Consider the following 1467-nt stretch of genomic DNA (forward strand, 5'->3'; position numbering starts at 1 on the left):
TTTGCTGGGTAAATGATGGCCGAGGTCGTCAGGAGGGCCAGGTCAGACCAGATCTTGTGCTTTACGCTCCAATTTCTCCCCAAAGCTACAGGTGTGACTGTGACCCAGGCTGGAGTGGGACAAACTGTGACATTAACAATAACGAGTGTGAATCCAATCCCTGCATGAACGGTGGCACCTGCAAGGACATGACCAGTGGCTACATCTGCACTTGCAGGGAGGGATTCAGCGGTAAGGGAGCAGCCAGGGACGCTGGGGACGGGGTGGGAGCTGTGGTGGGTGTCCCCATGGCGCTAGATGGCCTGGAGGCTTCACTGTGGGGGTGGTGGAGACCCCAGGTCTGGTTGACCCTCCAGCCTGGGGACCTTCCGCAGAGTTTGTGTGCCCATGGGTGGAGCTGAGAGTAAGAGGCTCTTGCAGGGTGATGGGCGGGCCATTGCCATTGTCACCACATCCCCACTGTACCCTCACCCCCCTCCCACCAAGCACACCTCCATCACTGCTGCTTTTATCTATTTTTCGTAACACAGGACCCAACTGCCAGACCAACATCAATGAATGCGCTTCCAACCCCTGCCTGAACCAGGGCACGTGCATCGACGATGTCGCCGGCTATACCTGCAACTGCCTCCTGCCCTACACAGGTGAGGGGGAGCACCCCAGACCCCCCTGGGCCTTTACTGGGGCTCTGTGGGGCTGCTGCTTCAGGTGTGACACCAAATCAGTCCCTTTGCATGTGCAGCAAGCCAGCACCAAGGTTCCCTTGCCCTGCTCTGCCATGGGGCTGCTCACGGCCACCGTTCCACCTCCCCATGACACAGTGCAGCGGAAGGAAATTTGGAGGAGCTTTGGGAAGCGGCCAGCCAGAGCTTTGTCCCTCCTCCTCCTCCTCCCAGAGGGCACCAAGGGGGTGGCTTGGCCACAGCCTGCACCCAGGGCAGCAGCACCAGGCAGCCGCCCCACTCACACCCCACCGCCCTGGGGGTCGGAGTTGCCAGTGGCCCCGTTCTCCTGCCGTCATGCTCACACTGGAAAAAGCGAGCTGGGGGATTCTGCTGAGCCAATTCCTGTTTGCTGGCCTCCTGCTTCCGCTCGCGCAGAGCAGCAGCCGGAGGTGCACAATTGCAGGAAGCCATGAGCTGTTTCCTGCCCTCGGCAGTGGCCATAGAAACTCCTGGGGGGATGGGGATGGGGCAGGCAGGGAGGGGAAGGCTCTGGAAAATAGCAAAGGCCAGTTCGGGAGATACTGGCTGACAGGGAAGATAAGGTTTTGGAGGGAACGTGTCCCTTGGCTGGACGTAAACAGGAAAAGCAGCTGAGAGGGATGGGGGGGAGTGCAAGGGGGGGAAAGACACCCTGAGCAGCGCTTCCCTGCCAAAGGAAATGTGCAGTGCTTTAATGCAGCCCAGATTGCCAGGGCTGAATTTTGGGAGTGGGGGAGGCCTGGGGTCATGGGGGACCAGGTAT

The 1467-nt window shown here is 59.9% G+C and overlaps 1 protein-coding gene across 1 annotated transcript in view; it reads left to right on the forward strand.

Moving 5' to 3' along the window:
• Positions 1-1467, forward strand: part of NOTCH1 (notch 1) — a 13931-nt gene that overhangs the window by 353 nt on the left and 12111 nt on the right. Inside the window, exons 2-4 of the mRNA XM_010146695.1 lie at positions 86-231; positions 531-644; positions 908-910. Coding sequence (XP_010144997.1) covers positions 86-231; positions 531-644; positions 908-910 — 263 coding nt within the window. The remainder of the gene's footprint in view (positions 1-85; positions 232-530; positions 645-907; positions 911-1467) is intronic.

This window comes from Eurypyga helias, unplaced genomic scaffold, assembly GCF_000690775.1.
Source record: "Eurypyga helias isolate BGI_N326 unplaced genomic scaffold, ASM69077v1 scaffold10422, whole genome shotgun sequence".
NCBI lineage: Eukaryota > Metazoa > Chordata > Aves > Eurypygiformes > Eurypygidae > Eurypyga > Eurypyga helias.